Source organism: Lissotriton vulgaris, chromosome 3_1, assembly GCF_964263255.1.
Source record: "Lissotriton vulgaris chromosome 3_1, aLisVul1.2, whole genome shotgun sequence".
Lineage (NCBI taxonomy): Eukaryota > Metazoa > Chordata > Amphibia > Caudata > Salamandridae > Lissotriton > Lissotriton vulgaris.
Genome location: NC_141689.1, coordinates 2,093,631,592 through 2,093,653,286, shown reverse-complemented (window position 1 = coordinate 2,093,653,286; position 21,695 = coordinate 2,093,631,592). Strand labels below are relative to the sequence as shown.

The 21,695-nt window shown below is 38.8% G+C and overlaps 1 protein-coding gene across 1 annotated transcript in view; it reads left to right on the top strand.

Annotated features, from left to right (window-relative positions):
- The window catches only part of KIT (KIT proto-oncogene, receptor tyrosine kinase), a 121,871-nt gene that overhangs the window by 93,239 nt on the left and 6,937 nt on the right, over window positions 1-21,695 (top strand). The window contains exons 9-20 of the mRNA XM_086962639.1: window positions 1,594-1,787; window positions 2,645-2,751; window positions 2,861-2,987; window positions 3,997-4,101; window positions 4,193-4,303; window positions 9,710-9,860; window positions 11,286-11,374; window positions 13,250-13,377; window positions 16,921-17,043; window positions 18,025-18,136; window positions 18,292-18,391; window positions 20,464-20,563. Coding sequence (XP_086818765.1) covers window positions 1,594-1,787; window positions 2,645-2,751; window positions 2,861-2,987; window positions 3,997-4,101; window positions 4,193-4,303; window positions 9,710-9,860; window positions 11,286-11,374; window positions 13,250-13,377; window positions 16,921-17,043; window positions 18,025-18,136; window positions 18,292-18,391; window positions 20,464-20,563 — 1,447 coding nt within the window. The remainder of the gene's footprint in view (window positions 1-1,593; window positions 1,788-2,644; window positions 2,752-2,860; window positions 2,988-3,996; window positions 4,102-4,192; window positions 4,304-9,709; window positions 9,861-11,285; window positions 11,375-13,249; window positions 13,378-16,920; window positions 17,044-18,024; window positions 18,137-18,291; window positions 18,392-20,463; window positions 20,564-21,695) is intronic.

Sequence of the window (21,695 nt, the reverse complement as noted above, 5' to 3'; positions counted from 1 at the left end):
ATCTAGAACCAATAGGAGACCTGGACCTTATCGCCAATCTTAGCCCTAGTCCAAACACCAAATCAGTTCAAAAACCCTGATCTCTACGTCCAATAAATACCTTAGCCCTACCAGTAGTCCCAACCCAAGTCCAAGCAGCCAATGGTACAGGTAGCCCTAGTCCCTACTTCCAATAGAAATCCTAACCCTAGCCCCAACCCTACAATGATTGATTCACAGACCCAGAAACCAATCATAACCCTCAAATACCCAACCAATGAGGACATTAACCCTAACCCAATAGAAACACCAGATACAACCATAAATCAGTGTACACATGTGCCAACAACTAGTTGGTCGTCTGAATGCATAGGTTCTGAAGAGCTGGTACAGCCACTCCTTTTCAATCTCTCAAACGGTAGTCTGAGCCGTTTTATGTATGCTTCTGAATATTTATCTGTACAGCATTTAAGCACATGGCCAAGATTTTTTTAGATTCGTAGTTGCTGTCACATCTTCTCTGATGTCTTCTACTCTGAGCTTTTTAGGTAAGCAGTGGTCTCCTTAAGACAGTAGGAATTGTCTTGCCTTATAATGGGACAGCACTTTGTGGTGTATCGGATAGGATATAGATTTTGTTTAATTTAACTGACAAACCCTGAAGCTCATTAAATACCAATATTTAACGGCTTAACTATTTACCAGTTGATAAGAAAGGAACCACTTTAATCAATTTTCTTTGGCACCTTGAATAAGTTAATAGTCAGTGTTTAAAGATATTAGGAGAGCTCACAGATATGCACTCGCTAAACTGTGATGATCTTAGCTATTTATGGAAATGCAGGATTTTGACGGTGATGGTCAACGTTTCAACTGTCACTTCTTAACATTCCTAATGTTTCATGAGAAGAATTTTGCCTATCCTTCTCTACGGTCAATTGGCTTCGACTTATGTTGAGACTAATTTCATTAGGCAGTAGTGCATTGTGCATCACAGCAATCACTAAAACTAGGAGCCTACTATTTTTTCGAAAACCGCATTGGCCATGCTCTGGTTGAATCTTGAAGAAACAGCCTGGATTGTCTCCTCCCACACTCCGCTCCTAAATGACTATGGAAGCATTTAAATACTAATGCTACGTACAGGACTAGTGAATGAAAAGCTGGCATTTAACATATTATTTAGATTTATAATATTCACTCATCTGTTTCTCAGTAGCAGCACCAGTTCACAAGTAGCTGCCTGAATTGTGAAGACCGAAGCCTAAACATGCACGTCTGTTTCCCTAAATTGGCTCAATGACTGTTCCTTTCTACCCGTATTTAACATGACTGTTACTATTGTAAGATGTTATGCCATAGAGGGTGGTGTCCCTAAGTGCCTAGACATGGAAAACCTTTCTACATTAAAAGATGTTCCCCACATTGTAATGCCGTCAAAAATATGAATTTTATATGCGTGTGAGGGTTATCGACTTTGATCTAGAATTTGTTTTGGTTCGATTAAACATTTGAAAGCAGTTCACATAGGGTATTATTTGTGAAGAAGCTTTTCCAAATGTGCTGCTTTAAATAAATGTTTATTATGAAATATGTTTGCTTCTTAACCCCTAGGTGTACGGATTCTCCTGCAATTATTCCAGTAGAAGAAAAAGTCTATATGGAAAATTCATCATTTCCTTCTACTGGGCAAATAATCGTTGAAAGTACTATTGATGTGGGGACTTTGAAGAAAAATGGCACTGTTCAGTGTATCGCTTCCAACGCTGTGGAAAGCACTTCGTCAATGTTCAGCTTTTCCATTGAGGGTAATGCCACAGTACTGTTAGAGATTGGTGAATAATCAACAATGGAATGTAAAGCAATATTCCCCCTACTCCCCTAATCATCTCTCCACTTGCAGAGTTACAAGTATGCAGATGAACAGACATTTGTATGTCCATAAAAGTCTAGTTTAATATTGAATACACTGGAACATAATTTTAGGTTTCTTGTGGTAAGCCTTAAGGTCCTTAGTTATACTGAATGTTCATTTGCAGATGGCATGTCTAACAACAAAAATCTATCCTCAATAGGTCTCTCTTCTATTAGCCTATTTATCTACAAAATGTACCTAATTTTTTATTTCTAATCAGATCTAGACACCATGCGTAGATATGTTTTAATATTAATAGTTTACCCAATGAGGTATCCTTCCTCAGTCTTGCTTAGAATTTAGTCAGACTCAAGGGCCTACCAGTGGAACATTAGATCGATATGTGGTCAAATGCACACATAGGTTCAAATGTTGAACTCATGTTTGCTAATATTATTTGCAAAAGCAGAATCAGTGGCTCTTGTTCACAAATGTAGTATTTGCTAGCATGTACACCTGGAGAAAGAAACAAATATAGCGAACAATCTGATATATTGGACAATCATGATCGGTACTTAAATATGACACTTCAGTGGTGCAGTGGGGTTTTCTAAATAATGCATTTGTTATCCTGTCTAAAAAGCTCAGATTGTAATTGAGGACGTAATGCCTAAATAGGAAAATAAGAATAGGGATGTTTAGTGGTAGGATATGGGTTGGCTGTGAAAACTGTGCATGTATGATTGCACTGTAGTGAATGTTGCTATAGTAAATTCTGTGGCATAACCAATCCCATTTTCTCTTTTTTAGAGAAAATCAGCACGCACACACTCTTCACTCCCCTACTGATAGGCTTTATCGTGGCTGCCGGGTTGATGTGCATCGCTGTTGCTGTGTTGATTTACAAATACATACAGGTATACTAAAACGGTGTTTGCTTGTCTTTAATTTTGTTTTTACCAGCAGTTGCAGTAGCATGGCCATAAAAAAATGGCAGTAATGTGTGGGGGGTATTCTGTGTTTCAGAAACCAAAGTATGAAATCCAGTGGAAAGTGGTTGAAGAAATAAATGGAAACAGTTACGTTTATATAGACCCGACACAACTTCCTTATGACCACAAATGGGAGTTCCCCAGAGACCGGCTCTGCTTTGGTTAGTATAGAAGCACATATTTGTATCACCCAACAGTTTGTTTTTGTTATTTAGCATTCTAATAGTGGTCATTCTGAAATTCCTTTTTGTTTTGTGCATGCATGCTTGGTATCTGTTTGGCAGTCTCCTGGTCAAACAGTGTTTGATTTATTCTTTATCTGGGGCACATTAAAGTCAGTCTATGTTCTAAATCTGCTAAGAAAGTTCTATATCAGAAGAACTCCCATTTCTCAACCCAAAATGCTCCAATCTAGACGTAGACAAGGAATGACCACTGGTTTTTAATATGAAATTTCACAGGTTGAGGTACTCTCAAACAGGAGCAGTGTATGTGCCTCCAAGGACACCCTGGGCATGGTGTCAACCTATTTGTCAAGTACTTGAGCCACGTCTCCATTTCTGTCTTGTTTAAACATGTTTTTAAATTAATCATTTGAATATCCACAACTGTTTTTATGTTATGCTTGAGTAGCTGTAAAGGTTCTCTTGATACCATTTGTCTTTGATGTAAAGAACATTTTAATCGATCGATTTTTGTTCTGTGTAGCATTTCCATAACCCCTTGTATGCTCATGACGCTCGCGTGCGGGGATAATTCACCTGCTGTGCTTAGCGTTCCACGAGAACGGGTGTGGCCATGACGAGCTGAGCTAGTCATGAGCACAGAAGCGCCGTGCCTCATGACGAGCTCAGCTCGTCATGAGCATGTGAGCGCTGTGCGCGCACCCCCAGCACAGCGGGGGAATATCCCCTGCAGCGAAGGGGTTAATGGCAGTGTGCCATTCGTAGGTGTCTGATTTAAATGCAGCCCATGAGTCCTTCTTTGAGTTCATCCATGTTCATTTGTTTTATGAGTTGAGGCCTTAAAAAAGAAAGATACCTTTGACGTAGTATTGTATTTTTCATATTTAGTGATAGGCAAGCCTAACTGCTTACATTTTATGATTACCAATGGCAAATATGTCAGTCCAAAGTTTTATATTAAGTTCTCGTTTAATATTTTCTTTAGGGAAAATTCTTGGAGCTGGAGCTTTTGGCAAAGTTGTTGAGGCAACGGCTTATGGCCTGTTCAAGTCTGACGCACCACTGACCGTAGCTGTGAAAATGCTAAAACGTAAGTTCTTGCATGAGGCTTCGGAAAACTCACGCAGTTTACTGCATTCCACTAGAGAATGTGTCGACTAATAGTTATTTGTGCTTTTCAGCGAGTGCCCACTCCACAGAGAGAGAAGCGCTCATGTCTGAGCTCAAGGTCCTCAGCTACCTTGGTCACCACATCAACATTGTGAATCTCCTCGGAGCCTGCACCATCGGGGGTACGTTGGTCACAGCTTTACTGGTCTGTTCTACTCTGATCTAAATATAATCATCAGTCAATTCTCCCTATTCTGTCATTGACTGTAAGTGGTAATTATCAGAAAAAAAGTTCACAGATACGTTAATATTTGTATTATATATATATATATATATATATATATATATATATATATATATATAAGCACATAGTTTTGAAAGTTAAGATGAAGATGTTGATCTGACAGCTTTTATTTGCTCTAAAATTTTAATTGAGTAAACCTAGAAGTGTATCAATGTGCAAACGAAAACATGAAATGTAGGTGGTGGACAATGTTTACATCAATAGTGTCCAGCCTAGAGCCAAGAGGGCTGGATCCCTCTCTGGTTTTCAGGATATTCTCATTACACACATTATATATTAATTACATAAAAACTCATGAACATCTGTACATAGTTGGTAGCTATACAAAAAAATCTCTATGAAGCTGACCCCTTTAGGCCCTTTATCAAACATCCCTGGCTTACGTCAAGCTCAGCCTTTCTGATTAATGTAAAGTCAATTAGTGTCTCAAAAGCATTTTTTTTTTAATTGAAATTCTCGGTGTTATTTGTTTGCAGCCAGTGCGATATCTAATCCCTCGTGCTGCTGTCCCAGCATTGAGCCATTTGACCGATCCCTCAATTCCCACATTTCTATGGTGGATTTAAGGCCATCTACTGCAGTGCTGTCTTGTGGTGTTAAACATTTCTTTCTTTAGGATGATTTATCTAAATCCATAGGTATTTATTTCCAATTGCAGCAATATCAAATCAAAGGAAATTGACCCGGTGTTATGCTTTAGTTAGAGCGTGCATTGTTAATGGTTCTTACCTGGCCTCATCTTGATCATCAGTGGTGTAGGAAGGGGGTGCGGTGGGTGTCATCATTGAGGAAGGTGACAAAATGGCATAAATATGTGTTTTAAACACATATTTTTGCCAATTTGTCACCCCCCTTAGTGATGACACTGGTCACCACCGACTTGACAAAATGGCCTAAATATGTGTTTTAAACACATATTTTTGCCCTTTTGTCAAGCCGGGGGTGACAAGAACTTTTCCGCACCAGTTACCACCTGACCTTGCTACGCCACTGTGATCAATGAAGATATTCATTAAAGTTTAAATATACTTGGTGTGTTTAATTAACCTTTAATTTTGTGGCTCGCCTGGAACCAATATCCTTGACCAATAAAAGCATGTTTGGATTTGGAACTGTAAGTTTCTCAAATGTTAACAATTAGCCAGTGTTCTTTCCCTTCCTCCACATTAATTTAAAGTAAATAAAAGTAGTTATGAGATCCCGGATGTCCAATGTAGGCCCTTGTCAGATCTTCAGTACAGCCACATTTAAATACTGTGACTCTAAGTAGGAGTCGTTACACAGTGAATTGTTACTGGGCCTGGATTTCGCACCTATATCCAGCATTGTTTAATTGTGCCAGCAGCATTGTGAATTATAATAAAATTATTGAGGCTTTGGCCTCCTGGCGCTGTAGAATCTTTTTGAACATGGACCACAAATACACAGGAACCATATATATTTGTGGCTTTATTGAAGGGGCATCACACATTTCCTGACAAATGGAATGATCGCATTTATGGTTCATGTCCTGTTAAACCGTAACAGTCACATACCACAACTGGTAATGTTTCCCTTTAGCACGTCACATCTGCCTACATCATGCATATTATTTAATGCTGGTAGGCCAGTGAACCAGCTCCGCTAAGATTTTTCTTAAGGCACAGTTCATTATGTACATGCCAGATGCTAGTCCAACCATAGGCATCCGTCAAAATGTTCTCATTTGAAAACCCAGGAATCCAACATTCTGTCCTCATCCCATCATTAAATCTAATAAATGTGTGGTTCCAACTATTTATAGTTTGCAATATTTTCTGCTATAAAACAGGCTTTAATCTATGACCGTGAGGTGCAACTTGGTTTGGAGAGGCAGTGTTGAACAGCGTTTCCTTTGGCAGCGCAATAACCCCGCTTATTTCAAGGTAGTCTCCATGTCCTAAATTCTCTCTGGGACTGCACATAGTGCGAGTGAGGGACTTTATTGGATGTGTATGCGTAGTCTCACACTCTTGTAGATGTGCTGCTAACGCAACCTGAAGCTGTACTTTAAACAAACGTAAATCAGACCGGTTGTTTAAAGACTTAGTAAGATTTCAGAGCATCGCAACTTCCATCAGGAAGTGAACAAAACCAAACAAAGGTGTCTGGCCTGACGCATTAATGCCCAGCCTCGAGCGTGAATTCGGTCTGCGCCCTTGTGTTTATTTAACCTCCATCTGCAGAATCTCTTCGGATTTATAATGGTTTCCTGCGAACGCTCCACTTCCACCTTGTGTCCTTGCTGTCCAGTGAAATGGGGGTCTAATCTTCTTGTTTGACTTTTAAAAATACAGATGTCTCCTTTGAGGACAACGATAGTTTGTAGTCGATCTTCCTGCTCAAAACAGAGTGGGTAGATGTGTTCCCACGCCTCTACCTTGCCAAGACAGCCCTGATCTTCCATAACATCTGTGCAATAAAATATTATAAAATATACATCGTTTCAGTAGGTTCCCATAAAGCTGCTATTTAACAGGCCCTACTCTGCTGTCTCCATAAGTGAACTAATAATGTGGGAAGCTTTGCTCAGGCGATAAATTGATCAACGTATATAGAACAGTGTGCGCAAACCCAGTTATTTCAGCGTTTGCCCCGTGCCTGCTTTCACATACAGTGGATTCTTGCAAAGGTTTGTTCCATCCTTTGGCCCACCTGTCACGTCTATTGCAAACAATGTCTTCCTTGACTGCTCATCATCTTAGGGTTTAAGTACCACACAAGCTGATCGATCATTCTTCATCTCGGAAAGCACAGCAAACCTCATTTTTGAAGTGCAGCTGTCAGCATTGCTGCTGAATACGTCAGAGATTGATTGACATACCAGTGCACAATGGACTTATTACATCATATCACAAATAAGATGAAGACACCTTTTGACTGCTCTGCTGACTAGGTGCCTGTTCGTGGCCTTGCAGTCTATGCAGTGCTTGTCTAAAAACTCAAATATTCCCGTTTAACCTTCCCAGTTTTTAATAAATTACTAGAATATGTAGTACCTGCTACTGTACTACCTTCTCCAAGTTCAGAACGAAATACTTCTCATATACTGCACCTACATATTCTCCCTAAGTTCAATTCATGTGCCCAGTTTTTCATTTCATAGTGTTATTTCTGACCTATTTCCTTCACCTGTGCCAGCTGATCACCTATACAGTATTATTTATCCGCAATGCACTGCCCCGTTGCCATCCACTGATTGTTAGGACACCATAATATTCTGTTATGTTCTTCTAAAAGGCTGGTTTCAGCCCCTATTTATGCTTATTTGTTGGTTATTTAAATCTGCTGGTAAAAAGCATCCTTTGATGCTGCCAGTAGCTCTCTTCGCCTTGGTTTCTGCATTGCTCACAATTGTCCAGAGGAGCTGTAATGTTGCAAAACATCAAAGGGTTGGTTTCTCAAAATAGTTTGCTTAAGAGCCTCTTGGTCAACTTTGTCTAATGCTTCACTTGTCCTTGGCACTATTAAAGACAGCCCTTCCCAGATAATGCTGTTGCTGTGATTTTCCATATCAAGTAGATGATTGTGTATGAGTGTCCTTGGGTGATCTTTTCTTGTAATCCTCTTGCAGTATAGTGCTCATGAGCCATGGCTCTCCTGATGTGTTTACATGATAATTATCCTAGTTTACACTTAAATGTTAAGTTTGCCAACATTCACAGTTGAAGTGCTGTGTAATGAGTTGGTGTTTAATATGATGTATAGTCTGCCAGTGTGGAAGTTTTCATTACTGTTAAAAGATGTGCTATCATTTGTTGTCTCGTTTTGTTCTAATTTAAAAAGGCTAATAAGACAAAAAGGCAGCGGCCATTCTCTTTGAACAGCAAGGGCACATTAAATAAATAGATCTTGGTTCTCTTTCCTGCTTCTATTGCCAACTTTTAGCTGTTTAGGAATTTGAAGATCCCCGATTTCTGCTTTCCATTTAAATAACAATTTCTTAATACTCTGAACCCTGCCAGTGAGGGCAGCCTCTACATGTCCTCCTCTAAGCCACACCTTTATCTATCAAGCCTCCCATTTTTGTAATGGGTCGCCCTGATCACAGTGATCAGTTGTGTTTATCATACCAATGATTTTCAAGTGACGAAAGTTCACATTTTTTAATTAAAAGTTGGCAAAATTCAAGGAAGAATTTCTCTATTTCACAGTAAAATCCAGACGTCATAAAAAGCTTGATTTGTAAGTGGAGTGAAACAAACACATCTGTTTACATTCCACGGTCTGGAAAGCCGCAACTTAGAAACTTTCAGTGGACTTGATTTCAGGTGGGAGTAAATCAGTTAAGAATACATTTTAAAATGTAGGTGCTGTTCTTGATCACCCCTCTGTGCAGTGTGAATAAATGTTCCAGAATTAAGGATGGCAGGTACTAAACGAATTACTTGCAGTTCTTCAAAGGGATATTGGCATACTCCCACTTGGAGAACAATCTCTCTGGAAGCCAGTGATGATAACAGAAGTCTTTGTAGATTACAGTGAATCTGCTAGTGCATATTAAAATTCTTGTAGGAGAATGCTTGAGTCTGACCCACATAAAGTATTGGACATTACCCTTCCTAGTGTAGGAACCATAGCAGCTCTCAATTCTAGACTCATTAGTTCATCACTTCTCATGCTGACTTTGAGTCAAGCTAGCTGCAGTAATTTCTCTATGTACGGCATTTGCTCTTTCCTCTTGCATATCATTTAATTATTCTGAGTGATAGTTGCTTTTAACGAGGCTTGTTCTAACAACGAGGAGCAAATATTACTGTTAAACAATCATGAAAATATAGCATAAAATTAAATACTATGTTCTTTAACATTCATGCCCCAACCTTTGGCTCAAGACCCACCTCTCATTTCTTTTCAAGTTTAGAGTTTAATTTCTATGCTCATGTGTTCACCTCTTCGCATATTACTTTTTCTTTGATTTTGCACTGATCACATATATTGTGACCCGTATGTTCACTATGTACTAGAAATTGTATTAAATCCCTCTAGTATTGGAAGTAAAACCTTGAGGTTTTTGTTTTTGGGGTTCTTCTGGTAATCTCATTGCCATTATATTATAAGTGGCTACCACATTCTGCTAAACGTGATATTTCCTACTCCCAGTAATTCCTATTTAACCAAGTATCATGGTTGTTTTTGTCCAAGTTTATAATGTCTATACCTATTGGAGCGGGTATTCAGCGAATGTACATCAAAAGCAAAATAATATGATAGCAGTCTTTCACTAAATGATACCCTTTAAAAAATCAATCTGTTTTTCTTTCAGGTCCCACTTTAATAATTACAGAATATTGCTGCTATGGAGATCTTTTGAATTATCTACGAAGAAAGCGGGATTCATTTATTTGTCCAAAGCTTGAAGACCATGTTGAAATTGCACTTTACAAGAATCTTCTAAGTCCAAAGGACCTTTTGTGGTAGGTCCCCACCCTCCAAAAAACATATCACAAAACGTTTCAATCTAGAAAATTGAATATTGTAGGGTAGGTGATCTCAATGCAGAGAGATGTAGATGACTTGCAAGGTAGTTGTTATTTAGGTTTTGCATGCATCTTCCACATTAACAGTATTTGCAGATTTAAAAAAGATTAGCAATCATGATTAGGGTGAATGCATGTTCTGCATTCTGTCCATCAATTGTTCTTTTTGCATTTGTCACCTCGAGTGGGCCGGTTATGCCTAGACGTGGGTCCCGTTCTCTCCATGCCACTGCAGTCAAGCAATCCTGGCAGATGAGGGCTGAAAGCCGGAAACCGGTTCTAGGATACTTATTACCAGTCCAGGCAGGACCTGGCCTGGCAGTTCAGGCTGGACTGTTCCCATTGGGCACAGGCTCAAGACTGATTTGCATATGGCTGGGTCCAAATTGGAATGGCATGGTGAGCAAAAAAACAATGGATTTAGGCCCAGATCTCTGTACTGGGGTGAATGTATGACATTGTTCTGCATTCTATCCATCAATTGTTCTTTTTTCTTTTTGAAATCTATGGCGAAATCTATGGCAGCAGTACCCCAACCCTTTTTTTTTTTTACAAAGTCCTCTTTTAATCATGATGATGATTTTAGATTGCCAGAGTCTCTCAAGGATTGTATCCAACCACAGTAGGGGTGATCTGGATGTGAATTAATGTCCCTCAAAATTTGTGTTGGCCATTTTCAAATTATAGACTGGTAGAGACAGCAGTAATTTCTGTAGTGTAGGTCACTAGCCCATACTCTGAGAACAAGGTTCTCCCTTCAAATTAAGTAAATCGACCTGGATATTTTTTATCAAAATACTAGTAGTGGGGGGTGGACAGTCAACATTGGCATCTGGTGGATTCGTGTTTCTCCCTACTTGTATGACTAGTTGATCAGGGCTTAAACCTTTGCCTGTAGTTTCACAATCTCATACAGGTAGTGCTACACCTGGATGTAGTGTACTGTTTGTAGTGGCCTTGTATTAGTGAATGCATACTTGTAAGAAATGTTTCTCTCATGCCTATCTAATGATTAATTTTCTTTCTCCCACTACCTACCTGGTATCCAGGCCTATTCTTACTGCTATTGGGGCTTTTAGAAAATCTTTGCTCAATTTTTTTCTTTGCACAGTAATGTATTCTAAAACCATCATGATGGCCTTCTGTGCCTGCTTAACCCTGTAACAGTACACAACTTTAGTGCTGTATCTAAAATAAAAAAAGCATCCAGTTCAGTTATACCGAGAACATTATTGTAGTATAGTAAACAACTGTATTAGCCTCACCCCACACATCTCCTGTTATGTTTAAAAGAAAAACAGGAACATCTGGCATAATTTTTCAAGGATGTCTTGTAAGTAACTCATGTTTATTGTTAAACAGCAACTTGAACAGTGAATATATGGATATGAAACCGGGGGTTCCTTATGTTGTCCCGCCCAAGCAAGAAAAAAGAAGATTTGGAAGGCCAAGTAAGTGTTTGTGTATTAAATCATTTATCATAAAAACCAACATCTACCGCATTTACAAAATTTTGTCAAGGTAGATTTTGTTTTCCAAATGAACATTGTGAAAAGAGAGCTTGTATGTGCTACTGAGGGTTAGTGATATTGCACCTTCCCTTATGATTGTTATGAATTAGCAACTCACATAACTCCTGCTATCCATTATTCAAAATCAGATGTAAAATTGTTCTCTTGTATAAAAGTTAAAATAACAATGTTTTGAACTCCAGCTGCTTCATTCTCGAAGACCATTGGTCCATTTGAGTTGGTTGTGTGACTTTTAAATCTTCCAGTACAACCAGTATGCATGTTACAGATATTTAAGCTTTTTAAAGCCTCCTACCTGCCTTCCCAGTACTTCCACTAACTTAACCTGATCTACAGATTTAACCAAAAATGTGGTGTGAATTGGAAGGAGAGGTGTGAACTGTAATTCTGAATGCTTATAGACCTGCAGCACCCATAAAGATATTTTTCGGGTGTTACAAATAATGTGATGCAATATTTCAATGACCAATCTTGGTGTGGAATCTAATTAATGTTATTGAACATGAAAATGGACCGACAAGAAATACCATAAATAGGCAAATCCTGTGAGTGAATATTAGCCGTTACTATCTAGCCAACAAATATGTTCTGCAATTTATAACTAGGTAACTAAATATTACAGAATTGGCTTAGAGATCAGCTCAAGAAATGTAAAGCTAGCCTTGCTACCCAGAGTTTATCAAAGAAAGGTGCTGCACGGCAGACAGATAGAGGAATATGCTGTCTGGGTAGTTGGAGAGAGAGAATATATTACAAGGAAAAGTAACTTGGAGGTATCTACCATTTGGTTTGGGGTCCTCTATAAATTGCCTTTAGCTTGTACTTACACAGCCTTATATCTGTCAAAACAAGAACACAGTTTTCTAAGATTCAATATGTCAAGGGCACACCTGTTTCGGGAATACGCTTGACAGATATACATGCAGGATAAGATTGACTGAAAATGAAATTTCAAAACTGGAATGAAGAATGCAGGTTTGTGAATTGTTATGATTGCACATATGTGTTCATAAAGCAGACCACAATCGTCACACCTGCTACTGAACTCTCCGCCTTATCTCTATAAAACAGGATAATCTGTGTCCTACGACTCCCTGTTTCCCCAGTCCCTGGTCTATCTGCATCTTCAAGGGTAAACACACACATGCACTACTTTATTTAGTAACTCTGTAAGGCATAATTTTAATGATTTCTCTATATTGCTGCAGCTGGAGCCTCCCTCCTGATCATTCTACTGATGTCCAACCTTTTTGGAACAGTCAGACGTAGAAGTGGAGTCAGGGTGTCTCAGTAGCATACAGTGACAACAAGTATATATTACTTACCTTAATCCAATAATAGATATATCAAACTCCATAGGCTAAAGTTCTTCCCTTATCTATCAAACTTGAAATTGTATTGAAAAATCCCTTAATTGCTACAGTTCGCTACTAAGTGAAAAAATACATTTTAATGTACACTGTTTTAAATTATGTAAGCTCTTCCATTTAACTTTGAATGTAAACAACGATACAATTGACCGGATTGGAGTGCACAACTCGAAGTTTGCTATAAAAACACTAACCTGCACAGCACAGTGCTAACCATACTGTGGTGCTTCCTGGAACATCTGTTGCAACACATATTCTGCTTAAGTGTCTCTTAACATAATTTTTTCCCCTCAAAAGCACTGAGTTATAGCTGCAAAGGTTTGAGAACGTACTGTAGTATATGGTGAAAGAAATGGAACTCAGTAAAATAATGCTTTTGTTCTTGGCGCAATAAAAAAGTAACATTTCTTTCTTTTTTTGATAGGCTCATACATTGATCGAAATATTAACATCTCTGTGCCCGAGGAAGATGATTTGGCTATAGACATTGAGGACCTGTTAAGTTTTTCGTATCAAGTTGCCAAGGGAATGAGCTTTCTTGCTTCTAAAAATGTAAGTGTTTCTCAATCATGGAGTGTTAGAAAATTAGAAAAAAAATGAATGTTCTACACAACCGTGGGTACTCTCTAAGATTAATTGAAGTTGCATCTAATCAGGGGAGCAATCATGCAATGAAGCAAGCATTGACTGTTCACACAACTAACTTCCAACCCTTAGACTCCTACCTCTCAACCACACAAGGATATCTCCCTGCATACCTCACACATTCTACAGTATAATATGATCATACACTTCTCACAGAGTGACTAGCAGAAATGACTTGAGATATAAAAAATATCAAATGTTCTTTTTGTTCTCCAGTTTGGCTAGTACCCATGCAAAATGATTAGAGTAAGAATTGGACTCTTAGAACAGACACATTTATGGTTTACTAAAATATTGTCTCTGCGTTGTTGTTTTGCCGGAAATGTATTATCTGGCGGATATAAATGCAGTTATTTTTTTTATGATCATTGGTTTGCATTTTTAACAGTTAGATCGTATTTCTCACTGTCTCTGAAAAACATCAACAGTATGTGACCCTGATCAGAAATATGCTAATAGCAAAATAAACCCCTACCTTATCATAGTTGTGCCTTTTGTAGAGAACCTGCAATTTGCCAGAGAATTAATTAATTATTGAATTTGAACCGTGGAAGGGATGTTGCTGAATCTCTTGAAAGAAGGTTTGTAAGTGTGTTTTTATACACACACCAACGGGATAAAACTATAAAAGAGGCCTTGCTCCATCTCTTGAAAATATAAGGCTTTAGGTGTGTTTCATCACTATAGAGTAGTCTTGATCCTGACTCAAATGTAATGTATAAATTGTGCTAAATGAATAACTTTGCTCATACCTACTTTTTCCTGAGGTAAAATATAGAGTCAAACAAGAGAGAGGGCAAACCTATTTAAAATCCATTCTCGATCGATACCACTATGTTGAGAGTGACTTCAGAGTTCAGATCAAAACAAATATAAACTCACACAGTTTGCGTTATACCCTTGAGTTCAGTCTTAGACCAACATAGCTCCAAGAAAAATATACAGGAGACAAATCTATAACCCTCTCGATGCAGAAGATGGGTCATAATTGTTTATTAGCAATAGGCCTACAAGTTCTAAATTTTCATACCCCATTAAGTCCTAAAAATAACTTATTTATCAGATTTGGGGTAGTAGACAGCAGCACTAAGTATGAACTCTGTATCATGGGTATTCACAAAATGCACATGGGAGAGGAAAAACTCCTCGTTATACATAGTGAACACAACTATGGGCTTTTTGCGCACATAAAAAATTCAAGCAGTCAATAGAAATTTTCAAATGGTCAACAGTAAATAGAGGAACCCCTACTTGTTATCAATAGTTTTATAGTTCCTTTCCTAAACCAAGCACTTATTTGTACTTTACTATAAAATGACAGTTTTCCTTACTTGCTACAGAAAAACAAGCTTTGGCAAAACCAATATGACTGGCATTAATGTTGTAACATTTGCACACATGAAAGTCCTGACTTGGATAAAAAAAAGCTAGTTTAGTGAAAAAATAACAAATCATTTTTCCATATAGAATAAATAAATGGCATAAATAATTGAACGTGTAATGATTGAATGTACTATTTAGCTGTAAATTTGCCCATCGAGACTTGCAGTAGAATGATGTGTGAGTGAAATTCCTCTGGGACGAAGCCAAAATGTCTCCTCCATGTGTATTTTAAACTATTGGAAACAATAGGTTATGCAGAAACCTTGCTGAGCAACACTTAATTACTACCTTCTGACCCTGAGCAATAATGACCATAAAGAATTTGGTGATGCTGCTTGGACTGGTGTTTCCAAGTGAGACTTCTGTTGCAGGAGAAATAAAAAGCTATGCCTCTGATTGCTTGGCGGAATTGACAAGGTTTCCCACCAAGTAGCCTTCTCTCTGAACTAACATTAGGTAAAGTCCCATCTAAGGAGGTAATGTGCTATAAAGTACAAGAAACGGAGCAGATCATGAACTTTTTCCAGTGTAGATAAAAAATTTTTAATATTGGGCATAGACCGATATAATTGCTCTGTGGGCTCAAATCTTCTAGAGGGAAAAACAAATGGAAAATATCCTTAGTTGGCAAGTCAATCAAGAAGTACTTTAAAGTATCTTTATAGATCAGGGAAAACCTCTCTGCAACCCGTTTGTGAGAACAGGACCCTCCAAATTACTAGCACCCCTTATCCATGAATTCCACAGGATGTATCCACACGTGAAATCACCTTCAATAAGGTAGATGGCATAGAATAAATTAGTTTTTGCTCCCTTTCTGATTTCTCGGCAAATTATTCAAGTACAAGAATCAATTCTAATGTGAAATGGGCAAGTAGAAATTGTAACATTATATGTTCTTTAAAATCATAAAAGGGTTAGCAGTTGATAAATCCCATAACTCGTAAGTCAATTTTTTAAAAATTAATTATAAATCCTCTATACAAGTCCATTTGTTTGGTGTTTAAAATATCCTGTAAGCCGCCCACTTGGAATTCCGTCCTCAAATTGCAGATTTTGCAGAATTAATTTGACAAACTTGTCGCATCCTCCTGCTCTTGACCTCTCTATTACTCTTTCTCTCTCCCTCTCTTGACTACCCCCACCCTACCAACCCCCTATTTTAATTTCTTCCTCTTTCCCAATATCCCTCTCAAAGTGTATCTTTAGACTTTCAATCCAATGTGCAGCGAAAAATATTGACCTTTATTTACTGAAATTCCTCTCAGTATTTTTAAAGGTGCAAGACTGTTTTTGAACTCGCCAATAATTCTAACCACAGAGTTATTCAAAATTATTATCTTGCTGGTTTCTTCAATGAAGTTGCAGATGGCCAAACTTTCTTTATGTGCATTGAGTTCTAAACACTGTACAGTATAGTCCAGTAGTGGAGTGGTGTGGCTCACTGGTTAGAGGCGGCAGACCCGGAAGCAGAGGACGGCCCGGGACCAGGGTTCAATTCCCGACGCGTCAGGGTCGTGGACCATGGTAAGCGGACTCGATAATTCTCGCCTCGGTGCCTACTCTAACCAGGGATCACACTCGGCAACTCTGGGCATTAGCTTGCCTCATCTCCACAACGGCCCCCCGCATACGCCGGATATGCCTGGTTTCACCCTGGAGATACCCAGCAGGGTCCATCTCACAGGGAAAGCCAGGACGGGTTCCTCAGCGGTCTACAGCGCTGAGATACCCCATGTGGGGTGATTCATGCGCTTTACAAGACATCATTACATTACATTACAGTATATGCCACCCCCTATAGTAATGTACGATGTCAGCAAGGTAATTGCCCCCCAATGAAGGTAGTTCCCCTACACTTTGCGCCCATTTTTGACGGGAACCAAAATCAAATTTTATACGGCTGATTTCAAACCTGTTGTCAGTAGCGATGAAACTGTACTTTTTTTTTAACACTTGCAACTAATGAACGTTTGTTTTTGCCAGCTAATGCCAATAAAAAAGTAACACGCTGTGTTTTCCTCTACTCTTTTGGTTACTCTAAATTCATATTATTTTCTTCCTTAGTGCATTCATCGTGACCTGGCGGCTAGAAACATCCTTCTCACTCGTGGTCGCATTACAAAGATCTGTGATTTTGGGCTTGCGAGGGATATCAAGAGTGACTCAAATTACGTGGTTAAGGGCAATGTGAGTATATTTTTGCAGCTATTCATTGTGCACATTGCTAAATGCGTACTAGTAACTCTTTTAGGTCGAGCGCTCTGCTAGGCATGCTGTAGTAGAGTATACTGTGGAAGCCTCGCCTACTCTCCTCCCATATTCTTAATTGGCTGGTGTCATTGTACTTGGTAAATGCTGGCTTCCGATTCATTATGAGGGTTGTTAGTCCCTCCTTGTTACTGCCTTGTTGCCATTTGTTACCGCCCATAAGGACTGGACATTTTTCTTGGCACATTACATGGGCTGCTTTATCTTGTGAGTGCTGGACTGATCCCATGAGGCACAGGGGCAGGCTGATTTGCATTTGGCCATGTCTGAACTGAGGTGGCAGAGTGAGCTAAAGAATGATGATGGATTAAACCCAGAACAGTTGACTGGGAGTGAGTACTTGCAAAGTTCAACACTCCGTCTATCATCCCCTTTGGTTTTGCTTTATCTTGTGAGTTAGCACTATTTTTGTTATTGACACTGATAGGGACAATGGCGGCTGCTTTATTTTGTTGTATTTGCATGTTGAGAATATTTTAATTTAATACCAAGTGTGGCGTCCACTTCAGGGACACCGCGCTTGGTTTCATAATTTTTTTATTAACTTTACTAAGGATTGTGGCACCCCATTCAGGGACAGCGCGCTCTTTCTTCTTCTTCTTCTTTTTTTTTTTTACTTTTATGAGCGTGGTGCCCGCTTCACGGCATCGTGCTCTGCAATACAATAAGTATTGCTTTTGGTATTGTAAATGACAATACCTTTTAATTTTTTCTAAAAGGCATTGCCTTTTGCAATGCCAATAGCTCCAAAACTCGCTGTTGTGAGACCTATTGCTTTGTAAATGCTTATTTTTAGTTGCAACTAGTAGTTTATCAAAATACTATTTATTTGTCATCGTGTCTTCGAATTAAAAAAAATATATATATATATATTATTTTTTCTTTTTTTCTTTTTTGAAGGCACGACTTCCTGTAAAGTGGATGGCTCCCGAGAGCATTTTCAACTGTGTGTACACTTTTGAGAGCGATGTCTGGTCCTATGGAATACTTCTCTGGGAAATATTTTCTTTAGGTAATAAAGTTGCACCTTAAATATTTTATGACTAGAGGCATTGGCTAAATAGTAAAAACTCTCACATCCTATGCAACATCTTCTTTTCTTGATTTGTTTTGTTTGTGAATACGGATTGTTAAATGGCATTTAATTCTTCAACAATTTCTGTGCAGGAAGCAGCCCATACCCCCGGATTCCAGTTGATTCAAAGTTCTACAAAATGATAAAGGATGGATACAGAATGCTAAGCCCGGACTGTGCACCATCTGAAATGTAAGTGAGCAATACAGGCACACAGTAGTAGTACAAGGGACAAGGCCTTACTATGAACCCAAAGCAACCCTGGCAAAGCTTGTCAGACCAACCTTTGTATGGTGCATAGCAACTGAGCGGAGCGAATGAGTCTGACCATTACAATGGGGGTTTGTGGGGGTTCTCTCCACAAGAAAATCTGGTTACAAATATGAAAATGATGCATTCTACAACACATCTTTAATTAAATATTCAATTGAATTAGCTTTTAAAGCATAGTAAATGGTGACATTACAGAGCAATCTTTGTTGGGGCTTTTCAATGATTCCCTCACTAACACCCTCCAACAGTGCCTCTCATCTTTCCATAGCCCTTTTCTCACATGTATTTCTTTTGTTTTATAGCACCTCTCATATCAGTGTAAGGTTTCAGAGCACTTTACATCACACATAAAGAGACAAGGAATCATACATGTGTAAATCAGTCTATAGAAAATGTTACAAAGGTGACTACAAGGTGAATGATTTGCATGTTGTCCATACAGTTAGGTATTTTTTAAGAGTTTTTGGTATGGAGAAGCACAAACTCAGGATTCAAAACGTAACACAGTGGTTAGGGTTGGCTTTACTAATAAGAAATTATTTCTACCAAAACAACCCCATTTTAGCAACATTAGGATAACTAAAGACTGGGACAAAATCATAACCTTCTAATCTGTACCATGCAGTTTGCATGCAGCTCTTTGATGCCAGTTCACAAAATCATCTCTGCGACTAAATCAGTAACCCACTGAGCTATGCGCATCAAAAGCTGCTCTGTAATCTGCATTCTACACGTTCTTTGCAGCAGGTATATTAGCCCTCTGCGCAATCTTAGATGAGTCAAAACTACCACCAGACAAAACTCTGATCTCTCTTCAGGTGCATTAATCACCAGAGTTATCTTAACACTTTTACTGTTCCCTTAAAACTGCTGAAATACAAGGAACTCTGCAGCAGTTGCTTTTAAAAGTGATGCACTGGTACAAAGCCCCCCCCCCCCCCCCCCCCCACTTCCAGCCTCCCAGGAAAACGCCCTAGGCCCGGCGCAGCCTTGACAAGGGTAAACGTCTATAACAAGTGACTCCATATTGTCAGTCCACCAATTTCTAGATCAGTGAGGTCACACGCACAGCATTCAAGATCAACACACTTTTAGATATTTTTTCCTGATAAGCTAGCACATGAAAGAGCTCCACAAATGTGACTTTTCCAGGCTAGTAATCACAAACTTTATTTTTCTGCAGCGCAAAATTGATGTAAATGTGAACATTCTGATCAATATTGTAATGGCATCACAATTCTGCAACACCATGCAGCCTGCTACGACAAGGATTACAGTTTTTTACCTGGAATTAACGGGCAAACAGAGAAAGATTGCTTAAGGGCTTTTGATTGGTTTCAGTTTCTCCATCTATATTTTATAACGGCTATTGTGCTTAAAGGCAATTATTAGATCACCAGCTGATCTCCTGACAAGAATGCATAATCTGTTTTCAAAAAGTTCAAAAGTGAATACAGCACTATAGATGGAGAAAAGCCCATCTTCCAAAGAAAGATATACACGAACACACACACACAACTGTGTATTTTATAGTTATTTAGTTCAGATGTTTTTTCTGTAGCTACACCAGTAGATCTTTTTGGGCAGTACGAGGGAGTATTAAAATGGTAAAAGTCGCTTGTTTTTATTTCTCCCTCTTTTTGCTCCCTGCTTTATGGATCTGCTTGAAAGACAGGCCGAGCCCAAATCTGATGAGCTTTTTTACCTTTAAACTTTCAAGCAGATTCACCAAGCAGCAACAAAGTTATCTGTGAAACAAAACATGCATTTTAATTGAAAAGTTAGATCTAACAATAAGTACAGAGGTGCTATTTCTGCCTCTGCATCATATATATTTGGAGCCGTGGGTAATTTAAACTACCCTCTTTTTTAACTTGGCTCATGAAATTAAACCTTATAAACCTTGATAGATCATTGAACTCTTAAAGAACATATTAATATTTATGAAGCTTTGCATAGGAAATTAAGTGTGTTTATGCTTTTGTATACAGGTATCAGATTATGAAAAGCTGCTGGGATGCCAATCCTGTAAAGAGACCAACCTTCCAACAGATTGTTCAGCTGGTTGAGCAACAACTTTCCAACAGCACTGTAAGTAAGATATATGTGAGTAAGTACACCTCTGCACTTGCAGTGTCTGTTCCTAAAATGCTACCACCACATGCCTTTATCTAATTAGCTATAAAAATGTGCTGTCTGGTTTTTATAGAATAACATCCCAAAAAACTTAGCAATAAAATAAAGATATTGCTTCATCATAGATGGGGAAGGCAAATGTAGTTTGGGAGGCCTCAAAACAGTCTGAAGACCCCAATTGTGGGACCTGAGGTTTTTCATCTCGGATTTATTGGAGTCTCTGTACTGCGGCCCTTCAGACTGAGGACCAAGAACACGTGTTACTACTTTACTCAGGGTACTGAGGCATAGCCGTCCAAGGCTGACCTGATAAAGTATTGTGTGCTGAAAACTCAGCAATGTGCAGAACACATTTGAATAGATCATTGTCAAGACAGGACTTCCTCTTTAAAAAGGAAAAGTACTTTAGCACAAAGGCAAAAAATACTACTCCCAAAATGAGAAACATTTAGATAATTTCTGGTGGAATTGCAGTCTACAACTCCTGTTAGAAGGGCCCTCGAGTAATAAGCAAAATGGAGATCATGTACCGCGAAGAAAAGTCACAGGTTACCATTATCACAATGTACATAATGACAACTTGCACACCGATATGTCCTACCCCTTAAATTTGCAACCCATCAGTATATGCCTATTTCAGACTTGAAAGGATACTCACTAACAATCAGGAATGCCTAACAGCTTTGTTAAAGGTGTATTTACAGGTCAAACAATGGGCCTACACCTTTTCCCCACCTATGGTGCATGATTAAACAGAAGCATGTTGGCTTTATCACAACAAATAGCATTTATTTTTCACCATAAATAAGCCAAACCTATTGGTTTTAGCAGAGGTTTTTAAAGAAAAATAAGAAGGTCTTTCTTTTACACCAGGTACATAAGAACTTGTCATTGCCCCGCAGCACATGGGGATCTCCCACACCCATGAGCTTTAGTAAAGCTAGGCCCTATTGAGTGGATTAGAAGTGGTGCCCTTCTGCCCCAGGTATCTAGTCTCCTTCATGGGAAACCTACGGTATAAGATTCCTCCATACACAAGTTGGACTTCTGAGTGCTCATAGCTAGATAGAGCAGGTATTTCTTTGGG